At 56.7% G+C, this 19739-nt stretch overlaps 1 protein-coding gene across 1 annotated transcript in view; it reads left to right on the plus strand.

Moving 5' to 3' along the window:
• Positions 1–204: 204 nt before the first annotated feature.
• Positions 205–19739, plus strand: part of FBN3 (fibrillin 3) — a 65013-nt gene continuing 45478 nt past the window's right edge. Inside the window, exons 1-19 of the mRNA XM_060146424.1 lie at positions 205–236; positions 3752–3894; positions 4162–4387; positions 4830–4900; positions 5595–5808; positions 5943–6025; positions 6622–6720; positions 7076–7171; positions 7418–7513; positions 9312–9509; positions 9621–9746; positions 12502–12654; positions 12766–12897; positions 13275–13418; positions 13500–13619; positions 13739–13864; positions 17597–17719; positions 17842–18117; positions 18402–18455. Of these exons, the coding sequence (XP_060002407.1) occupies positions 205–236; positions 3752–3894; positions 4162–4387; positions 4830–4900; positions 5595–5808; positions 5943–6025; positions 6622–6720; positions 7076–7171; positions 7418–7513; positions 9312–9509; positions 9621–9746; positions 12502–12654; positions 12766–12897; positions 13275–13418; positions 13500–13619; positions 13739–13864; positions 17597–17719; positions 17842–18117; positions 18402–18455 (2512 nt within the window). The remainder of the gene's footprint in view (positions 237–3751; positions 3895–4161; positions 4388–4829; positions 4901–5594; positions 5809–5942; positions 6026–6621; positions 6721–7075; positions 7172–7417; positions 7514–9311; positions 9510–9620; positions 9747–12501; positions 12655–12765; positions 12898–13274; positions 13419–13499; positions 13620–13738; positions 13865–17596; positions 17720–17841; positions 18118–18401; positions 18456–19739) is intronic.

Consider the following 19739-nt stretch of genomic DNA (forward strand, 5'->3'; position numbering starts at 1 on the left):
CACAGTTGAGTTCTGTCTGCAAGAGGCGACTCCAGGACAGCACAGAAAGTTGGGGCAGGGGGATGTGGGGAGAAAGAATAGAGCTGGGATGACTTAGACGTTCCATACTGACCCCACAGGATAACAGCACGGAGGTCCTCAGTGTAGCATGAATGGTGTGGCAATGTGACAGGGACAGGTGACGATGAACAAGAACAGGGGGTGATGGAGACAGTGGGACAGCAACAGGTGACACGGTAAGCGTGACAGCAACAGATGACATGGCAATAAGAAAATACCCTAGGGATTGGTGTAATGTTGGTAGGGCAGCCATACGATGGTGACAAGGGACGGTAAGGAGAGTGCTGCAGTGAGAGATGACAGTATTAAGACACTGCCGTGGTAATGGGTGACAGTAGGGAGAAGGTGGGGCAGGAAGAGTGACTGATGACCAGATGGGGACAACACAACATATAGGATCTTTGCCGTCTCCTTGGCCATCAGGTGACTCAGATGATCCTTCCCCGGGTCTGGGAAGTGCTCCCTTCACGAGGTGGATTCCATGACAAAACAAGACACCAGATCCCCGTTCTCCCAGTCCCCTTGAAGCAAGGTGGGGACATACGCCCCCCCCAACAGTCCTCCAGCCAGGTAACTCTGCCCCAAACTTTGATGGCTGCTGGTGTCAGAAGCGGGGCCCCCTGGACTCCGTTTTGCTGAGGTTGGCCCTGGTTTCCAGTGTCCAGGATCATTAAGCACCATTTGAGCCCGGGGAGCAGAGAGGGGATGGATGGTGTCTTGGTGGGACGCGATCTGTGGGTGATTTGGTGGTGACTCTGCTAGCTGCACAACCCCCAGGCTTGGGTCTCCAGCCTCCCGGGGATTCTGCACCTGACCAACGGCTCTTTCTGCCGTGACCGATTTCTGCTGCTTGCAGTTTAAGAATCCTGACACTCTGGGTGACGGTACAACTGTTAATGGGTGACAATGTCACAGCAATAAGTTAAAGGTATAACGGTGACAGGAGACAACATGAATGTCCCAGGCAGTGGAGCAAACCAGAAAACGGCAAGGTGTCCCATGGATGGGTGACAGTGAGAGGGTGACAGCAGTGGGTGACACTGACAGGTGACCCTCTAATAAGAATTTGGTGGTCATGCAATATTGACAGGGAGACTGTGTGAATGCTCTACCCTTAGGACAGTGTTGGGGTACACTAGGATGCCGGAGGGGGAGTGAGAGCCTACATGTCTCTTCATGACAGTGTAATGTAACAGAGTCATCGTATCGGTAATGGACACCAGTGTAACAGACTCAGGCAGTGGCAGGCAAGGTGGTGTGACAGTAGTGAGGAGGGTGCAGTGGCAAAAAACACTCAGTCCCCGCTGTCACTGAGAACTTCCACGTGTCACTGAGACTTCCAACAGCTCCACACCGCCTCTGTCTCGCCACACCTGATGGATTCCTTCTCCCCTGGCTTCTGGAGAGCGGGTAGGGAGAATTCTAGAAGGAAGCACTGCCTGATCTACCAGCCTACCTCGGGGTTTAGCCATCGAAGTATTGGTCATGCCGTGTCCCTGGTGTGGGACTGTACCTCCCCACATTCCACACATATGCTGGGCTGCTTCTGGGGCAGCCGGAACCTATCCCAGTGCCCGTGTAAGGCACACTGGGTGGCTGAAGAGCAGACCAGGGTGGACCTTGGCAAAGGAGCCTAAGAAGCGGTGACACAGGTGTCCCCGAAAGCTGACTCATCCACGACAGCCCCCGGGCCTTCCCACGCTGGAATTCCACACCTCTGTCAACTTGATCCTGGGGTTCCTTTCCTAGCTGACTCTCCCCACACCTCACCACCCCTCCTGACCGTCCCCACTGGCCCCGGAAACCCCTCTCCCTCAGTCAGATGCCCTGAATCTTGTCTCCAAAGTTTCGCTCTTCCTCATGCCCCCCTAGCCCAGCCCTGGAGCCCTCACTGCTCCCCAGACCCAGTTCTAGGCCCCACAGAGCAGCCTTCAGAGTGACTCCTCTTCCTGGAAGCCCACCATGGCTCCCCTCAGAGGTGGGGGGACACTACTGAGGGCTCCTGGCCTCTGCTTACCCCTCCAGCTTCCCTCTTGCCCGCCTTCCCTTCTCTCCCCTCCCCAAAAGCTCCAGTTTTGCTCAATTTGCGCATGTTCCATACTCTCCTGTCTCTAGGCATTAGCCTGTCTTTCCCCCAACTTTTCTTATTTGCTCTTTTCCACTGAGCCTTCAAGGCTCCCATTCCCAGGCAGAATGCTCCTTTCTGGGCTTCCCTGGTGGCGCAGTGGTTAAGAATCGGCCTGCCAAGGCAGGGGAAATGGGTTTGAGCCCTGGTCCGGGAAGATCCCACACGCTGCGGATCAACTAAGCCCGTGCGCCACAACTACTGAGCCTGCGCTCTACAGCCTGAGAGCCACAACTACTGAGCGCGCGTGCCACAGCTACTGAAGCCCGCGTGCCTAGAGCCCGTGCTCCACAACAAGAGGAGTCACCACAGTGAGAAGCCCACGCACCGTAACAAAGAGTAGCCCCTGAGAAGCCCCCGCTTGCCGCAGCTAGAGAAAGCCCACGCGCAGCAACGAAGACCCAACGCAGCCAAAAAGAAATAAGTAAAAAAAAAAAAAAAAAAAAGAATGCTCCTTTCTTTCCCCCCTCCTTCTCTCTGGCCCAGGAGTGTCATAGAGTCCAGGTCTGTCTCTTGGGACCCATATTGGGAGATTATAAAAGTTATCTCTCTCGTAGAGATTTTTTGGTGATTAAATGAGATAATGTGTATGAAACTCTTAACACCAAGTCTGGAACATAAGCACCTGCTAAATATCACCTCAAATTGTTATTTGCTATTTATTTCATTCCACAAGTACTTTGATGGAGGCATGACCAGCACAATCAGCTTTGTAATTCAATAGGGTAAACTAACAATTTCGGTGTGGGGAATGGATTTTTGAACTGGGCTTTGACAGATGCATAGGAGTTTGCTGAGTGGAATAACAGCCTCAGGTCCAACAAACACCTTCTGACTAATCCCCATATTCAGGCTCACTGGTCTGGTGGTGTCTGTTTTCAGAGGTGGGAAAGTAGTGGGGAAAGCTAGAAATTTTTGTTTGGCTATAAGCTCCTGCTAGGGAGCAGAAATTCTGAAATTCAGCCCCTGTGACAGGTGGAGAAACTGAGGCTCAGAAAGTCTAGAACTTCGGGATTCTTAAACTCTCCATTTTGAGAATCAGATGAAAAATGTGGACCTCCTCTCTAGAAAACTCATCTTTGGCCATCGTTTTGCCTACATTTTTAGGGGCTTCCGGATGTCCGTCTAGTTAAGAATCCAGGCCCCAGGCGCCAGGTAAGTTTCCCAAGTCACCCTTGGAATTCTCCTTGCCCGAGGGAGGAGGCGGCGGCTCGGGAAGACGTAGGAGTGAGCCTCCAGGTGAGTCCCGGGACCTTTCAAGCCTGGTTCTCTTACAGGCCACCCCAAATCGCAGCCCCATCTCAGGGCACCACCACTCAATTTCTATGTGAAAACGTGGTCCCCCCAGCCTCCCCACGCCGCGTCTCAGCCCACGCCTACGGCTCTGTGCCCCCCATCCCATTTCTTCAGCCCCTCGGAGTTTCTCCCGTAGCCCCAGGCCATCCCCCAGCTCCAGCCCCTCCCTCCGCCCGGCATCGGAGCCCCCGGCCCCCGCCCCGGGAGCTTCAGAGGTGCAAACGCGCCCTCCCCCAACTCCTCCCGCCCCCGACTCCCCCCGTGTGGCAGCTCTGGGCTGGGAACTCGGCGGGGTCGGCCTCTCGGTTTCGCGTTCCCGCCCCGGGCCCCCGGCGCCGCGCCAAACCGGCCCTCCAACGCCGAGCCCCGCGCGTCCGCTCGCCGCGCCTGCCTCCACGCGCGCCGGCTGGCAGGTAGGGGAAGCGCGGGACCATCGGCGGGCGGAGAAACCGGAGAGCAGCGGGTCGGGGGGAGGCAAGGGCGGGAGGAGGGGGCCGGGGCGACGGAGGGGGAGGGGATTCCTTTGTTTGCAGCCGGCAGCCCCGGACCCAGCCCCTTCCCCTCCCCGCGCTACGCTCGTCGCCGGCGTGGGGCGCGGGGACCTGGCGCGGGCGGGAGGGGCTCGGCCCGGGTGCGGGTGCGGGCGCGGGCGGCGGACACAGCCGGGCTCTGACCCGCAGGTGAGGGCGGGGCCGAGCGTGGTCGCGGGTCCCGGGCCTGCGTCCCCGGCTCAGCCCGGTGGAGAACGCGGCTGGCGGGCTCTGAGGACGCGTGCCCCTTCCTCGTCGGCGGAGCCCGGGATTCCTCGCTTCCTGCCCGCCGCCTCCCCCAGTTACCCCGTGCAGTGCGCGCCGTCCCCCCGCTCATTCATTCCACAAACTCCCGGGCGCGGTTCTCAGAGGCAAAGTGGGGGGTGAGGGAGGAGTTGGATCAAGCCAGGCCGGAGATGGAGGCCCCGTGGGCCCTGAATTCTGCCTAGAGAAGGCGTCCTCGGAGTGCAGACCAGCCGGGACAGCCTGGGAGCAAGAAAGGGGTGCCCCTCACCAGCCGGGCCGATTCTTTCTCGCTTCCCCGTCAAAGGTGACAAAGGTCTTTTCCTTCTCCGAGGACCTTGGGACCACCTGGTCAGACTCTCATGTCACCCCAAGGCCCAGAGAGGGGCAGCCACTGACCCAAGGGCACACAGCAGACTCCCCGTCTGTTCTGCACCCAGGCCCAATTCTTCTCCCTGATGTGGAAAGTGGGACTTGAAAGGGGCCCCCCCATGAAGGCCACTTGGTCTGCCTTTTGTTCCCTGAGGGTTCAGCTTCCATCCTCCTAACCTTTGCCTGGTCATCTCCTCTGCCAGGAGTGGCCGTGTCCCCATCGCCTCCCTCCCATCCTTCCAGGTCCTGGAGAGAGCCAGCCACCTCCTGGAGGGTAGGGTACCCTTGATCTTCTTCCCCTCCCTCACCTCTGCCTGGGCTTCAGCTCCCACTCAGCCCTTCGCTAAATGTGTGATGGCCTTTGTTTGCTCCTCTGTGAAGTGGGCACAAAAGCTGTCCCTTCCCTGCTGGGCAGAGGGATGTTCTGTCCTTTGGGAAGTTCCAGCCTGTGCCCCCTGCTCCTGGAATCCTTTCCTCTCATCTGGATGCCTGCCCCAGCCTCTTCAACTGCGTGCTTCCTCTGGGGCTCCTGCAAGTCCTTCCACACTCCATCAAACACCCATTTCTGCCCTTGTTCCTCCCACTTAGAGCCCTTCAAGGGCTCTCCATTGCCCTTGACATACAAGTAGAAGCTGCATTACACAGGTATGCACTCCTGAAACACCCTGGCTGCCTGCCACCCCCTCCCCTCCACTCAGCGGTCCACGATCTTCTTGCCTCTGCTCTCAGTGTGCTGTGTCTGCCCCGACACCCTTCTCTTGGATGACTCCATCGCTGAGACATCACACCTCCTCCGAGAAGCCTCCCGTGACTGTTCACCTGCTTGTGGGTCGGGGTTGGATGCCTCCCTGGGCTCCCACAAGCCCCCAGTTTCTCCATCCCGGCAGCGGTCCCACCGCTTCTGGTTCTCGTGGGTGCCCCGTGGCCAAGGGCTTCTTGCTGAGGTTGACTCTGCTTCCTCTCCGCAGCCTCCGAGGGACACGTCATGGTTCTGGAGGGTCTGTGCTTGACAAGGAGAGGGGCCGGCACCCACACCATGGCCCGGGACCCCTTGGCTCGGCTCTTGCTGGCCTGGACAGCCCTGTCGTGCGTGGCGGGTGTCCAGGGCCGTTGGGATGGGGCTGTGGAGCCTGCAGGTCTCGGACGTGTGCGCAGGCGTGGCAGCCCAGGCTTCTTGCAGGGGTGTGTGGTACCCGGGATGCCGAGAAGCCCCTGGGGTGTGGGCTGGGCTGGGCTGTCCTGCTAGGTGCGGGGGGTGAGGCCCAGGGGATGTCCAGCTGGGCAGGGGCTCACCAGCCATGCCTGCTCTCCTGAAGGCCGAATGTGTGTGGCTCCCGATTTCATGCCTACTGCTGCCCCGGCTGGAGGACGCTGCCTGGTGGGAACCAGTGTGTTGTGCGTGAGTGTCGGTCCCTTCTGGAGGTGGGAGGTGCAGGCAGGGGACACTGGGGCAGTTCTCTTACTTACGGCCAGCAAGTCCAGCCTTGTTTAAAAGTGGACTTGGCCTGGGACGTCTGGCTAAGCCACAGGAATGGCCCCTGCTTCTGTCTGCAGGCTCCCAGGCCACCCGCCCGTGTTTCTTTGTCGTACAACTTCCCTGTGTCTGTCTGCTTGTTGGTCCGTCTGTCTGTCTCAGTCTCTGTCTCCTTCTGTCTTGGTCTCTCTCTGAGTCTCTGTCTCTCTGTGTCTGTCTTTTTCTCTGTGTGTGTGTGTGTGTCTCTCAATCTCTCTGTTTCCCCACTCCCACACGCACCCCATTCTAATGTGTCTAGAATCCGACTCTGCTTCCAGGAGATGCCCCCTCGCCTCCTCCCCAACAGTACAGCCAGTGCCCCAGCACCTCCAGCTTCTGTCCTTACTACTCAGCGTTTCTGGCCCAAAGAGCACCTCTGTCTCCCAATGGCTCCAGCAGAGCCTCGGCCCCCGGGGCACCCATGGGGTGGGGATGGCGGAGGATTCGGGTCCTGGCCTTGACCGTCACCTGTTACTCTCCAGCGGTCTGTAGGCACGCCTGCGGCGAGGGCTTCTGCTCCCGACCCAACCTGTGCGCCTGTGCTGATGGGAAGCTGGCCCCCAGCTGCGGGATGAGCCGAGGTGAGCAGGAAGTGACCCCCCAGGACTTCCCTGGCGGTCCAGTGGGTAAGACTCTGCGCTCCCAACGCAGGGAGCCTGGGTTCGATCCCTGGTCGGGGAAGATCCTGCATGCCGCGTGGCGAGGTCAAAAAAAAAAAAAAGTAAAAAATGAAAAAAAAAATTATAAGCTTAAAAAAAAATAAAGAAAGCAAGTGACCCCCTAGGGGTGGGAAGAGAAGGTGAGAGGCTTCCCGAAGCTTCCGGGAGCCCAGGCGGGTTTTGCTGAGGGACCAGAGCCAGGCTGGGCGCACCTGGTCCCGGCGCCTTGTGCATGCATCTCGGGGCCTTCCTGTGTGTCCCTCTTCCCCGCCCGCAGGGTCGGGGTGCAGTGTGAGCTGCATGAATGGGGGCAGCTGCCGAGGGGAGTCCTGCCTGTGCCAGAGGGGCTACACGGGCACCGTGTGTGGGCAACGTGAGTACCCATCGCGCACACCTGGGCTTGGGACCCCAGAGGTCAGGTCTCCGCTGCCACCCGCCCACCGCCCACGGGTCACTCCTCTGGGACCGGGATTGGAGGGGACACATTCATTGTCACAATCTTGTCTCTTGGTCTGGGCTGGATTATGGGGATTCCTGCGTGAAGGAGGGCCCGCCCGGGGCCCCAGCTCCCTCTGCTACTGGAGGACCTCAGGCCACACCCCCGCCACTTCCTCCACAGCCGTCTGTGACCACGGCTGCCACAACGGGGGCCGCTGCATCGGGCCGAACCGCTGTGCCTGTGTGTACGGCTTCATGGGGCCTCAGTGTGAGAAAGGTACCAAGCTGAGCGCGGGGCAGGGGTTTGGGGGGAGGAGGGCTTCCTGGCAGCCCCTGAGACGTGGCCAGGCCCTGGGAGGGTCCAGCTGACCTCCTTCCTGCTGTCCCTGCTGCTGTGAAGGGCAGAGAAACTGTGCTCCAGGGAAGGGAGTCACGGAGGGCTTCCTGTAGAAGGGATAAGTCGGAGTTCATGAGATGGACACGCCCCCTCATGTTTCATCCTCACTGTTGAAATGATCCCACGGGCTGAGGTGGGTGGAGGTCACCTGTTGGGAGGCTGTAACCAAGACAAACACGGTGGAAAGAACAATGTTTTGTGAGAAGTTGGATGTTGGGGGGTGGGGTGGGCAAGGGGAGGGACGGAAGCAGGGACAAATCCCAGGCCTGCTCTGAAAATGGGAGGGAAGATGGTGCAGCCGGGGGTAGGGAGGGGGAAGACCCTGAGGCTCAGTGTTGGCCGAGGAGCCCGTGGGTCACCCAGGAGGCAGTTGGACAGCCAGGCCTGGGGCTGCCCCATCCACGGGGCTGAAGCCCAGAGGATAGTTGAGGTTCTTGGGGAAGAAAAGGGAGGGCGATTTAAGGGTCCACCAGAGAAATGGAGACCATGGGCAGCTGAGAATGAGAAAGTGAACAAAAGCAGGTGGCGTTGGGGATGCCCAGACTGGCGAGTTTTGCAGCTGTAGGAGCCATCAGAGTGCCCTGTGTGTCCAAGGAGCCCGGGAAGGCAAAAATGGGCAGGACCCTGGGACTCACCCCAGTGTGAAGGGTGCTGCTGGGGATGGAGGCCCATCTGTGGCCGAAGCCGGGTCGGAGACGGTATAGCCATGAATCAGAAGCTGGAGGGGCTGGGGGTTACCTGGGTTTGAGAGTGAGCGTTTGGAAACGGGATTTGGCGAGAAAACAGAGTTGGAATTTGGGCCGACTTGGGGAGCAGTCGGGATGGCTGAGGGAAAATGAAGGTTAGTGGAGAGGGTGGGAGAGGAGAGGCCTGGAGCGGGGGTGGGGGCCCCAGAGAGAGGCAGGGTTGGGTGCCTAGGCAGGAGTGGGTGGGGTTCCAGGGTCCTGGATGACTGAGGTGAGATTCTGGGGGCCGTGTTTTGCTTTAGGAAGTCAGGACTGTCGCGGGTCTCCCCTCCTTCATACAGGCCTGGGGGCTGGCTTTGGCGTCTCCTTCTGGAAGGGGCTTCCCTTGGTCCAGTGCCAGCCCCTTGATTGGAGCCATCTGGAGGATGGAGCCAGGAAGTCACATCTGGGCCCGTGCACGGCGGTGGGGGGGCCAATGAGACCACCTTCAGCTGGGTGGGGAGGGGGTGTTGGGGATGCAGAGTTGTGGGTTCAGAGCATTTGGGCGGATGCTGGGTCTGGGAGATTTGGCAGAGCCAGATGTGTGCTCAAGGATGAGAGAGGCTCTCCAGCGGGGCATCCATGGGTCCCCGCCTGGGCTTGAAGGGAGGGTGGGCCTGGGGGAGTGGTGGGGGTCTCCAGACATGCCCTGGGTTTTGTAAGCTTGGAGGTCCTGGCCTCTCTTGGAGGTTGGTTGGAGAATGCTTTGGAGAGAAAGGGTTTTGAAGGGTGAATAGGAGTTCATCAGGTAAGGAAGGGGAACAGTATGAGTAAAGGCTTGTGGTCAGGAAAAAAACCTGGTGTGTTGGTATAGGGAGGCTGGGAAGGTGGCTACCGCCGTGGTCCAGGCGAGAGAGGTAGAGGCCTGAGTTGGGCTTGCTGGGATGGAAATGCAGAAGACTATGGGGTGGGGGCAGCCTGAGGCCAGCTGCCCACATCCATCTGCCCTGCAGACTACCGGACAGGGCCCTGCTTTGGTCGAGTGGGCCTGGAGGGGTGCCAGCACCAGCTGACAGGCCTCGTCTGCACCAAGGCGCTCTGCTGTGCCACTGTGGGCCGGGCCTGGGGCTTCCCATGTGAGCTCTGCTCTGCTCAGCCACACCCCTGCCGCCGGGGCTTCATCCCCAATATACACACGGGGGCCTGCCAAGGTGAGGGGGGGGGCCCAGTGCGTAAGGACCGAGGTCCTGGGAGCCAGGGCTGAGTGGGAGCCCTCAGCAGCCTTGGTTTCTCCCTCTGACGTGCCTCTCATCCCCTTGCAGACGTGGATGAGTGCCAGGCTATCCCAGGCCTGTGCCAGGGGGGCAGCTGTGTTAACTCTGTGGGTTCTTTTGAGTGCCGCTGCCCAGCTGGACACCAGCTCAGTGAGAACAGCGCCAAGTGTGAAGGTGGGCGACGGGGAGAGCTTCAAGCTGGGACCTTCTCTCTGCTCTGGGCGGCTCAGGCTCCCCTGCAAGGAGGAGGAGGTGGAGGTGGGGTAAGGCTGCTGGGGGGCTGGACTCTAACCGGACATGTATCTACGTAGATGTGGACGAGTGTATCAGCGTGCCAGGCCTCTGCTCCGGGGGCGACTGCACCAACACAGTCGGGAGCTACGTGTGCACCTGTCCCCGTGGTTATGCCAGCAGCCTGGATGGTACCCGTTGCCTGGGTGAGCCAGGGCCCAGGGGGGCTGGAGGGGCAGAGGGCAGGTAGGAGACAGACCCTCTGCTCATCTATCTCTGCAACCCTCTGGCCCTCGGGCTCCTCTAGTCCTTCGATTTCTATGCCCTTCTGTCTTTTTCGGACCCCGGTCTCCATCCACTCGTTAATTCTGGTTCCCTACCCATTGGCCTTTGTGCTCTCTGGACCCCAGTCTGAGAGGCCCTCTAGCCCCCATCTCTATGCCCTTTAGCTCTCTGGTCCCCTGTCTCGGTGTCTTGGCTGTGCCCCTCTGCCCCTCGGACTCTATGCCCTTCTGGCTCACTGGTTGCCTTTCTTCCCTTTCTGGCTCCCGCCGCTGTGCCCCTCTAGCCCCCGCCTCTATGCCCCTCTGTCCCTCTAGCCCCCACCTCTACGCCCCTCTAGCCCCCACCTCTATGCCCCCATCTTGATGCCCATCTGGTTATCTGGCCTCCGTCTCTACGCTCTTCTGCCCATTAGCCTCTCTGGCCCCCTCTCTGTATCCCTCTTTACGCTCCCGAAGACTTTTTAAAAGTACCCCGTCTTCCCTCACACTGTGTTTGCGATAAACTGAGGCCCAGAGAGGGGAGATTTGCTTAAGCCAAATCCGCAAGTCCAGAAGAGAGAGCTACCCACACCCCAGCTCCCCAGACCACCCCGCTCCCTGCCCCCAGCCAGGGTGGGGTCGTCAGGGCTGTGCCTCCCCCTGGAGGCTCACCCTCCTGGCTGGGGCGGGAGGATCCTTGGGCTCTCACTCCCTGTCCTGCTGTCTTGATGAGCTGGTCATTAGACTTCACAGGTTGCCAGTGGCCAACAGGGCTGGCCAGGAACACTTGCGGTGGGGCATGGATAGCGTCTTGGTTTGGGGAGGTGGGGTGGGCTTGGCAGGTCTCCAGCACCACTCGGACATCTCAGGCTGGGTCTCTACCAGCCAGGACAGGGAATATTGTGTCTGGAGTTCTGCCAGTGTACCATGGCCAGCGCCAGACCTATTTATTCCTCCGCCTCCGGGGGCTATCTTGGCTGGCAGGGAGGCTACCTCTGGGCACGTCCCCTGGACTGTAGCGCATTTCCCAACCACTAAAGAGCAGAGCCTAGATTTGAACCAAGGTCAGGTGTCCTCTGAACATGGGCTTGGAATTCAGTCCTGAGTTCCAACTGCTACTTAAGCTGCTTGCATACTCCGTGACCTTGGGCGAGTGACTTAACGTCTCTGGGCCTCAGCTGCCTCATCTGTGAAACAGAGATAATGGCTGTTCTAAACCACATGGGGAGGATTAAATAACAATTTATGAAGAGATTTGCCCAGGGCTGGATGTAGGGGGCACTCAATACACATTCACAAAGACAGGGGAGCAGGGAAGTTGGGTCTGTGACTGCTTAGCAGGGCCTGATCACAGTAGGTGCTTAATAAGCAAAGGCAGCATCATTTTTGTCAAAATTCTTACATTTTGTCTCGTCTTCCCTACTTGGGAAGCAGCTGCTTGGTCAGGTCCCCTGGGGTTCAGGGATTTGGGTTTTCATCCCGCCTAGCTCTCCAGCAGCTGTGTGACCTTGAACAAGTCTGTTGACCTCTCCTCGCCTGGGCAGGCCCAGTCCTGTTCGTGGGCCAGGGATGGGGCTGAGTGCAGAGCCTCGACTCCCACACATGCACCTGGGGACCACCCCCCTACCCTCCCGCCAGGTGCACGGGGTGTGGCTGGGGAGGTGGAAAAGCTTGCTGTTTTCTCTGCCTCGGGCAGCTCAGGGACAGCTGCAAGGGCCCTCCCGGCTGGTGGGAGGGGTTTTTCCGCTGTGGGCCACTGGCCAACATTTGTGGGTTTTCAAACCTAAAAATATGCTCTTTTAGAGTCAGAGCTTGAGAAATATGATCACCGTGTAACGCCATCAGGCTCGAGGGCACAGTGGAAGCGTCTGTGGTTTTCATACCTGGGGAGTCTCTGCCTCAGTCTCTCCAAGAGTTGCAGCCATCAGTCCACCAGTCTGCTTCCCCAGCCCCTCCTCAAATTCACAGCCTCTTAGGTTTCCCCAGAATGCCCAGGGCTGGTAGGCGGGGACACACAGGTACAGATCCCAGCATCTCTGCTTGAGTACCCAGCATGACTTCTCACCGGCGCAACCCCCTGAACCAAGGGTCTTACTCAGTGTGGTTGAATACCCGCAGTGACAGGGAGCTTCCTAACAATTCCAGCTTTAGATGTTGGGACACTTTTGCTCAGCGTGAGTCTAAGTCTCCCTCCCTGGGGTAATTTGGAAATCTTGGTAATAAGATCCTCACTCAGTGAGGATTGGCCAGAGTGCCAAATACGGTGCACTCTGCAACACTCTACCGAGGTGAGGTGGGTGTTCTGAGCATCTCCTACCCATGGATGGAGAAACTGAGGCACAGAGAGGCAAGGAGGTCTGTCCTGCAGATGGTGCTGGTAGAGCTGCGGTTTGAAGTCTGGTAACGGATCCTCCCGACCCCCCACCCCCTTGCAGACCACCGTGCCGGCACCTGCTTCTCGGCGCTGATCGTGGGCCGCTGTGCGGGAGACCTCGCGGGCCACTATACCCATAGGCAGTGCTGCTGTGATACGGGCAGGTGCTGGGCAGTTGGCCCGGCCCCTGAGCTGTGTCCGCCGCGGGGCTCTGGTGAGTGGCCTGGGGCCACCTCCCACCTTCCTCTGCCCCCAGAGCTTGGCCTGCGGGTTGGGATCCCGGGGCACAGCCGAAGGCTTGGCCTCCAACCCCGCCTCCTTGCAGATGAGTTCCAGCGCCTGTGTGCCCTGGGGCTCCCGCTGCTGCCCTCCTACCCAGGCCCCTTCCCCGGCCTCCCTGGCTTCGGATCCAGTGGGCATGGGGTTCCCAGCCTGGGCCTTGGTGACACCAACATTGGTGAGGACTTGGGATCCAAGACTCCTCCCTTGGGAGAAGGGGGTCCAGGCCTCAGAGACAGAGAGTCAGGGCTTTGGAGTGTGGGTCCTGGCCTGGGCAGTAGGGATGAAAGTACTGACAGTGGTCTGGGGCTGGGGGTAGATTGGGGATCCAGGCCTCCAGGTCAGGGTTTGGGTTTTGGGTGAGGGTCTAGGGCTGGCGTGGGGGGCTGGGGGTCTCAGCCAGGGTGGAGGTGGGGCAGGACTCGGCTGAAGTGGGAGAACCTGGCCATAGGGGTAGGGTTCCAGCTTCTTGAGTGGGTGTCTGAACCCGGAGGTGAGGTCCAGAGCCAGGGGGCCAGCACATGCTCGGGTGCCCCACGTCGGCCCTACTCACAGGCACAGCCACGCTGAACCAGACCATTGACATCTGCCGACACTTCACCAACCTGTGTCTCAATGGCCGCTGCCTGCCCACCTCTTCCAGCTACCGCTGCGAGTGTAACGTGGGCTACACCCAGGACGTTCGGGGCGAGTGCATCGGTGAGCAGCGGCTGGGGCAGGGGTGGGCTGGGGGCGGGGGAGCGCCCTGGCGGGCTGGGGCTCAGGGTCCTCTGCCTGCAGACGTGGATGAGTGTACCAGCAGCCCCTGCCACCGCGGAGACTGCGTCAACACCCCCGGCTCCTACCACTGCCGGTGCTGGGAGGGCTTTCAGGCAACGCTCACCAAGCAGGAGTGCGTGGGTATGGCCGTCCATCGGACAGTGGGGGGGACCGGGAGCCTGACTGATGGAACCTGCATCTGAATTAGAGCCTGGGGGCCAGGAGGACGCCTGCTGACTGCCCGCCTGCCTCCCCACCAGACATGGACGAGTGCATCGCCAGCAGTGGCCTCTGCCACCATGGCCGCTGCGTCAACACAGCAGGCAGCTTCCAGTGTGTCTGCGATGCAGGCTTCGAGCTCGGCCCCGATGGCAAGAACTGTGTGGGTGAGTTGAGGGTGAGCGGGTGGGGAAGCGGCTTCTGGGCCCCAGTAGTTGCCTTCTGCGTCTTGCCACTCGTGCTGCATCACCCACCTCCCTCCTCACGGTGGGTCCTCTGCTCCCCTTTCTGAGCCGAACCAGCCCATCTGAGATCCTCCTTGTGGTCTATCCAGCCCCTACTCACTCCTTCATTCTCTCCTTCCTGAATTCATGCCCTGAATCCCAGGAAGGGGCCTTTGGGTTAAGACCATGCCATCAGCTGTCTGCGTCTGCCCCTGCCCCTGACTCATGGCCCCTCACCTGTCCTCGAGAGAGTCTGGCCTTCGAGAGAGGTGGATCAGGACCGTGGAGAGCGCCCCGATCTCAGGCTCCCTGTGGGGTATGGGGGTGCCACCCAAGCTCCCCGCAGCTTGTAGGGGCCACCGGGGACTCCCTTTATTCTTTTCTGTCACCCTCTCTGAGGGGACCTGCCTTGTAGTCTTCCCTCATCAGGAAGGATTTTCTTCCTTTCATTCTTTTTTTTTTTTTGCAGAGCATTTACTTTCTGTTGATTTTTAGATACATTTAGAAAGTTGATTATTAAATTAGCTATTTTCTTAGCATTAACTTTAGGTATAGTAATTTATGTCTGTGCATAAATCATTATAATTTTTATTTGCATTGTTTTTTATTAGTTAGATATCTCCTACTGAAAGTAATTTTGATTAATTCATTGTTTTATAATTTTACCATCGTCTTTCTTTTTTTTTTTTTTAATTTTTGGCTGCTTTGGGTCTTCGTTGCTGTACACGGGCTTCTCATTGTGGTGGCTTCTCTTGTTGCGGAGCACGGGCTCTAGGTGCACAGGCTTCAGTAGCTGTGGCGCGTGGGCTCAGTAGTTGTGGCTTGTGTGCTCTAGAGCCCAGGCTCGGTAGTTGTGGTGCACGGGCTTAGTTGCTCTGAGGCATGTGGGAACTTCCCGGACCAGGGCTCGAACCCATGTCGCCTGCATTGGTAGGTGGATTCTTAACCACTGCGCCACCAGGGAAGCCCTACCATCAAGTCTTTAATATTTCCTTCAGATCTCTGCATAGTCTGTAACAAGTAAGAGTTGAAATCCTTAATCAGTGTTTTTCTTGGTACATATAAATTTTATTTTTTTAATTTATTTTTTGTAGTTGAAGTATAGTTGATTTACAATGTTGTGTTAGTTTCAGGTGTACAGCAAAGTGATTCAGTTATACATGTATCTATTCGTTTTCAGATTCTTTTCCTTTATGGGTTATTGTAAAGTATTGGGTATAGTTCCCTGTGCATTCTTTCTTTTTTTAAAAAAAAATAATTAATTAATTAATTAACTTTTTGGCTGTGTTGGGTCTTCGTTTCTGTGCGAGGGCTTTCTCTAGTTGTGGCAAGCGGGGGCCACTCTTCATCACGGTGCGCGGGCCTCTCACTATCGCGGCCTCTCTTGTTGCGGAGCACAGGCTCCAGACGCACAGGCTCAGTAGTTGTGGCTCACGGGCCTAGTTGCTCCGCGGCATGTGGGATCTTCCCAGACCAGGGTTCGAACCCGTGTCCCCTGCATTAGCAGGCAGATTCTCAACCACTGCGCCACCAGGGAAGCCCTCTCTCATTTTTTAAAAAACCTTCTTAGCATCTTTATTGATATATCATTCCATAACATAAGAGTGGCCATTTAAAGTGTACACTTCAATGGCTTTTAATACGAGCATCACCACAATCTAAGTTTAGAACCTCTTTATCACCTCCTCTCCATTAGCCGTCATTCCAGAATTCTCTCTCTTCCCCCCCAGCCCTCGGCACTAGGCCAATCGACTTTCCGTCTCCATGGATTTGCCTGTTCGGGGCGTTTTGTATAAATGGAATCACGTACTCCGTGGCCTTTTGTGACTGGCTTCTTTCACCGAGCATCATGTTTTCAAGGTCCACCCGTGTTGTAGCAGTTGTCAGAACGTCATTCCTTCTTATTGTCAGATGACATTCCATTATACGAGTAGGACCACATTTTGTTTATACGTCATCAGTTAATGGCTATTTGGGTTGTTTCCACTCTTTGCTGTTGTGGATAAAGCTGCTATGAATGTACAATGTACAAGTTTTGGTGTGGACCTTTTCTTCATTTCTTCTTTCCTTTCCTTCCCTCCCTCCCTCCCTTCTTTCCTTCCTTCCTTTTGGTACAGTCCTTTATTGTTCAAAACTTGATACTTTGGGGGCTTCCCTGGTGGCGCAGTGGTTGAGAGTCTGCCTGCCGATGCAGGGGACACGGGTTCGTGCCCCGGTCCGGGAAGATCCCACATGCCGCGGAGTGGCTGGGCCCGTGAGCCATGGCCGCTGAGCCTGCGCGTCCGGAGCCTGTGCTCCGCAATGGGAAAGGCCACAACAGTGAGAGGCCCGCATACCGCAAAAAACAAACAAACAAACAAACAAAAAAAACCTGATACTTTGGTAAACAAATCATTTCTGCACCCACCGCCTTCCTTTAAATTAGACTGTTTTCTTCTCAGCTGACGGTTTTTGCCCTTTTCTTTTTAAATTCAAGTGAGATTCACGCAAGATAAATTTATTCATTTAAAAGTGAAAAATTCAGTGGCGTTTATTTAGTAGTCCCCAATGTTGTGCACCCACATTTATTCAATTTTTTTCTGCAGGAAAGTGAACGTAGCATTTTTAAGTGAACAATTTGGTGGCACTTAGGATATTTCCAAGGTCGTGCAACAACCATCTCATGTATGCAATTCTTTTTTGCATTTTTAAAAATCGTGGCACAATATACATAGTGTACAATTTACCATTTAACCCTTTTTTTTCTTTTCCATTATAGTTTATTACAAGATATTGAATATATAGTTCCCTGGGCTATACAGTAGGACCTTGTTGTTTATCTATTTTATGTACAGTAGTGTGTATCAGCTCCATTCCTACCCTTTTTTTTTTTTAAATTTTATTTATTTTTGGCTGTGTTGGGTCTTCGTTGCTGTGAGCAGGCTTTCTCTAGTTGCGGCGAGCGGGGGCTACTCTTCGCTGCCGTGTGCCGGCTTCTCATTGCGGTGGCTTCTCTTGTTGCAGAGCACGGGCTGTTGGCGCGCAGGCTCCAGTAGTTGTGGCATGCGGGCTCAGTAGTTGTGGCTCGCGAGCTTTAGAGCACAGGCTCCGTAGTTGTGGTGCACGGGCTTAGTTGCTCCAATGTCGGATCTTCCCGGACCAGGGCTTGAACCCATGTCCCCTGCATTGGCAGGCAGATTCTTAACCACTGCGCCACCAGGGAAGCCCCCTACCCTTTTTAAAGGAACATTCATAAAGTCATGCAAACAGTACCTCATTTTTTCCTTTTTTTTTTGCGTTTTTCATTGTGGTGAAATATACATAACATAGTTACCATTTTAACCATTTTAAAAGGAACAGTTGGTGGTATTTAGTGCAATGTTGTGTAACCACCACACCTCACGTATTCGACTTTGAGCAACTATTTGTGGAGCAGCTACGGTGTGCCAGGATGGAAGATGCAGACTCGAGCTAGTGGCCCCAGTCTTGCCCCAGGGGAGTTCACGCTCCAGCAGTTCACTATATCCAAGCCGACATAGTCCCCGACAGTCACATTTTGTCCTGTCAGGCTCGAACTGCCCTGGGAAGGGTCCCTGGAAAAGTGAGGGGGCGGGGCTGGTCTACCAGGCAGGGCTGGCCCAACGAGGGGTGACTGCTGGGACCCTGCTGGGAACCAGCCTCTCCCGGTGTCCCCAGACCACAACGAGTGTGCCACCGCCACCATGTGTGCCAACGGAGTGTGCCTGAACGAGGACGGCGGCTTCTCGTGCCTCTGCAAACCCGGCTTCCTGCTGGCGCCCGGTGGCCGCCACTGCGTGGGTGAGGCTGGAGGCTGGACCACAGGGGAGTGATGGGGATTGGGGAGGAAGAGGTGAGGGGAGGCGGCAAGGGCGGGTGGCGGGGGACTGGGACCTGTCGCAGTCGCCCACGGCCCCCCGCAGACATCGACGAATGCCAGACACCGGGCATCTGTATGAACGGCCACTGTACCAACACCGAGGGCTCCTTCCGCTGCCACTGCCTGGGGGGGCTCGCGGTGGGCGCTGATGGCCGCGTGTGCGTGGACACCCACGTGCGTAGCACGTGCTACGGGACCCTCAACAAGGGCTCTTGTGCCCGCCCCTTCCCCGGTGCCGTCACCAAATCCGAGTGCTGCTGTGCGAGCCCCGACCACGGGTTTGGGGAGCCCTGCCAGCTGTGTCCTGCCAAGAACTCCGGTGAGGGTCGGCTGCCCCACGTCCACCCGCTTTCCTTTAGTTCTTGCTTCTAGTTGATCACCCAGGGGGCAGGAGGGGACAGTGGGGGGGGGGGGCTTGGCTCCTATGGGGTGGGGGGGTGGGGATTTCTCTCCCCAAGAAGACACGGAAGGAAGTTGCTCTTCCTATTGGGGGGGGGCATCTTAGTCCCAGACCCTCGCTCATCTCCAAGGGGCCACGTCTTGGACGTGGTTTGGGTTCGGCAATGGCCACTGACCCCTCTCGCTCTGCTTCCGCCACTCCAGTCGAGTTCCAGGCCCTGTGCAGCAGCGGTCTTGGCATCACCACGGATGGCAGAGGTGAGCGGGGCAGTGCTGGGACAGAGGGGTGGGGTCGTGGTTGGGCACTGTCGTGTCGCTGGGGCTGCCGTAACAAAGTACCACAGGCTGGGAGGCTTCAACAACAGACGTTTATTCTCCCACGGCTCGGGAGAGGCTAAAAGTCCGAGATCAAGGTGTGAGCAGGGATGGCTCTTTCCGGGGCTGTGAGGGAGAGTCTGTCCCATGCCTCTCCCACAGCTTCTAGCACTTCACTCTTAAATCCTCAGCTGGCAGAAGCATCACCCTGATCTCTGCGTTCATCTTTTTTTTTTTTTTAAGTTTACAATGTTGCGTTAGTTTCAGGTGTACAGCAAAGTGATACATACATATCTAGTAGATACATACATAGATACATACATATCTCTTCTTTTTCGGATTCTTTTCCCTTATAGGTTATTAAAAATATTGAGTTCCCTGTGCTATACCGTAGTCCTTGTTGGTTATCTGTTTTATATATAGTACTGAGTATGCTATTCCCAAACTCCTAATTCATCCCTACGCCCTCTGTCTTCATCTTTTTTTTTTTCACGCCGTGCAGCTTGCGGGATCTTAGTTCCCCGAGCAGGGATTGAACCCGTGCCCTCGGCAGTGAAAATGCAGAGTCCTAACCACTAGACCACCAGGGAATTACCCCTCTGCCTTCCTCTTGACATGGGGTTCTCCTTGTGTGTCTGTGCCCAAATTTCCCCCTTTTATAAGGATACAGTCATATTGGAATGGATTGCGGGTCCACCCTAATGAACTCGTTTTAACTGGATCACCTCTGTAAAGTCCTTGTCTCCAAATAAAGTCACATGCTGAGATCCTGGGGGTTAGGACTCCAACCTGTGACACCATCCCTTCCTGAAACAGCCTTTCTGCCTGAGCAAAAAATAAAGATTTCCCATCCACTGCTAGGCCATCAGGGCAGGACAGATGTCCACCCCTCCCCCACCCCCCTGTCAGTTAAAGGGACAGATTCTGGAGCCAGATGCGTGGGTTCGAATCCTGGCCCTACTATTTATTGATTGAATAACCTCAGGCAAGTTACCTAGCGTCTCTGTGCCTCCTTGTCTGTACAGTAAGACCCATTTCAGGGATGTTGTGAGGATCAAATGAGCTAATACGCTTGGCACAAAATAGTAAACATCCTATAATGGTAGTGATTATGATTGCACTTTTTTTTGCAAAATTATGTCGCTGCCGTATAAACATCTGTTCCGTGAGTTCCAAACTGGGGACAGTTTTGTCCCCCCTCCCGAGGGGCCATTTGGCAATGTCTGG

Source organism: Lagenorhynchus albirostris, chromosome 3, assembly GCF_949774975.1.
Source record: "Lagenorhynchus albirostris chromosome 3, mLagAlb1.1, whole genome shotgun sequence".
Taxonomy (NCBI): Eukaryota; Metazoa; Chordata; class Mammalia; order Artiodactyla; family Delphinidae; genus Lagenorhynchus; species Lagenorhynchus albirostris.